Source organism: Hippocampus comes, unplaced genomic scaffold (genome assembly GCF_001891065.2).
Source record: "Hippocampus comes isolate QL1 unplaced genomic scaffold, H_comes_QL1_v1.1 scaffold2, whole genome shotgun sequence".
Taxonomy (NCBI): domain Eukaryota; kingdom Metazoa; phylum Chordata; class Actinopteri; order Syngnathiformes; family Syngnathidae; genus Hippocampus; species Hippocampus comes.
Window position 1 is genome coordinate 4,033,480 of NW_017805139.1, and position 2,397 is coordinate 4,035,876.

The 2,397-nt window shown below is 45.5% G+C and overlaps 1 protein-coding gene across 1 annotated transcript in view; it reads left to right on the forward strand.

The window, feature by feature from the left end:
- Positions 1-2,397, forward strand: part of LOC109514458 (uncharacterized) — an 18,321-nt gene that overhangs the window by 9,777 nt on the left and 6,147 nt on the right. Inside the window, exons 6-8 of the mRNA XM_019867586.1 lie at positions 1,415-1,556; positions 1,681-1,836; positions 1,943-1,998. Of these exons, the coding sequence (XP_019723145.1) occupies positions 1,415-1,556; positions 1,681-1,836; positions 1,943-1,998 (354 nt within the window). The remainder of the gene's footprint in view (positions 1-1,414; positions 1,557-1,680; positions 1,837-1,942; positions 1,999-2,397) is intronic.

Genomic DNA, 2,397 nt, shown 5'->3' on the forward strand with positions numbered 1-2,397 from the left:
ATTGACATGTTGAGTCGGGCGTGTCTTAACCTCCATGGCAGACTCCGTCGAACCCCTGAGACTGGTTCACCGAAACCCGAGGGTTCAATCGAACCCAGGTTCAGAACTACTGCTCTAAATTGTCCCTATGGGTGTGAGTGTGATCGCGGATGGTTGTTCTGTATGTGCCCTGCGATTGTCTGCCAACCGGTTCAGAGTGTCCCCTGCCTACTGCCCGATGACAGCTGGGATAGGCTCCAGCACCCCCCGCGACCCTTGTGAGGATAAGCGGATTGGAAAATGGATGGATGGATGGATGGATAGTCACCATTAAGCCTCCATTGTTCTTTCACTCTTTCACTGTAGCTTACTGCTTGATGACACCATCGAGCAAATGAAGCGAGATTGCTTAACACCATGTGCAAACCCATTGGCTGGAAAGCCTCAAGGATTCACAAAGCTTGATTTTCGTCATATTGAGATCATCTTAAATAATATTTCAAAGCTTTTTAAAATTTCATCTGCTATAATTGCCAAAGTACAGCAGGCGTCAGTGGAGAGCTAATGTGAATGAAGCATCGTGTAATGAATCTTTAGCTGAAGCAATACCCCAGCGGTTCAGGAGGCTTTATTTTGGTCATCACTTAGCAGACAGAGACAGAAGCAGGTAGCAAAACATGTCGACAACAGTTTATTCTAAAAAGGGAAAGGGGAACTCAGCATGCAAGCGGTGGAGGCACAGAGGACTGGCTCACTGGAGAATATTCACCAGAAGTGCAGTGGACACCAGCAAAACATGTGGGATGGCATTCCCAAATGATGCTCCACCAGCATCTTGCTTGCAGACCAGGCCTTTTATGGAGAGGCTGGTGATCATATTGCAACCTGGTGCCAGCCCATCCTGCCAGGAGAAAGAGCCCCCACACACACGAACAGACCTGCTATGCACACTAAAACAGAATCACGACAGTCATGCCTCAACCCCTGCGACCAAACTCCTTTCAACTCTGCATTTTCAAGTGCGTTGGTCTTATTTCAATGCACTGCAGCCATTGATGCCAAGATTTCAAAGTCACGTTCCGCAGGAAATCATGCAACTCCCATGCACTCATAATGAGTTCAATCAAACAAAACATGGATTTTATGTGGTTGCTGGCTGCCCCGGAAAAAGTGATACATTTCATTTTTGTAACTCAGTCATATGTTTGTTTGACTGGCACTTCCAATTCCATAGCTTTTAAGTTTATTGTGCGCTTGCAGTGCTCTCCCAAAACAGGGGGGGGGGGGCATTTTTGCAAAGTGTCAGGCGTCAGCTGCAAACATGGCCCAAGTGCTGTACAGTATTTGTTTTCCTTTCAAGATGCACAAATAAAGTAGCAGCCAGTAAAGTCATTTGTTGTTTTTCTGTGTCTCAGTAAGTGTCTTTTTTTTCCAGTCCTCCCTTCACTGCCGATTTGTGAACTTGGTCATGTGCAACCCAACTTTTTGGACCCAACACCCAAACATGGTGATGTGCTTCATGCTACAGTTGGTGACGAATTGGTTCTTCACACCAAAGCACAGGCTCATCGTGCTACGTAAGGCCTCCCTTCCATTCAACATTTATTATCTCGAAAACATTTCTAACATAACTGAGATATATGCTATCAAGACATTCAGAGATGATTTCTTGCCTTTTTTTCTGTCCTTGTTTTCTCGAAGCATTAATGGCTTTCAGGTCAGCGGCCCGCACAATATGAATAAAGAGTTCGCTGATGGTGAACATGGAAAAGCTGACCTTACCTTAACCTGGACACCACAACATAGTGATGTGTACAGAGTTGTACCAGTCTGTTTCACTGCAGAGACAAATGAATCGTAAGAGCTCAATGATATTGACAATGTTGGATTTATTTTAGTTGTTGTTAATAAAAAACAACAACAAAATTGGTAAAATCTACCTGTTTTCTGCTTCATATTTCAGCCAATCAGAGATGAGGTGTGTTGTTGTCATGGTGAGCAAACCAGCATCCTTTCATGGTGCGTTAATCCAATTTATTATTATTATTTTTGTTCTTGTATTATCCATACATTTTCAACACCGCTTATAATAAAGAGGGTTGTGGGAATAGCTGGAGACTATCCCAGCTGAAAGGAGGAATAACCCCAGAACTTGTCCCCAGCCAGTCACAGGGCACATATAGAGACGAACAACCATACACACCCACATACACACCGTTCCTGAGTGGGAACCGATCCCACGCTGCCCGCACACAAGTCAGGCAAGTGTACCACTACACCATCAGTATTCATTCATTTTCCGGTCCGCTTTATCCTCACAAGGGTCACGGGGGGTGCTGGAGCCTGTCCCAGCTGTCTTCGGTTAGTAGGCGGGGGACACCCTGAACCGGTTGCCAGCCAATCGCAGGGCACACAGAG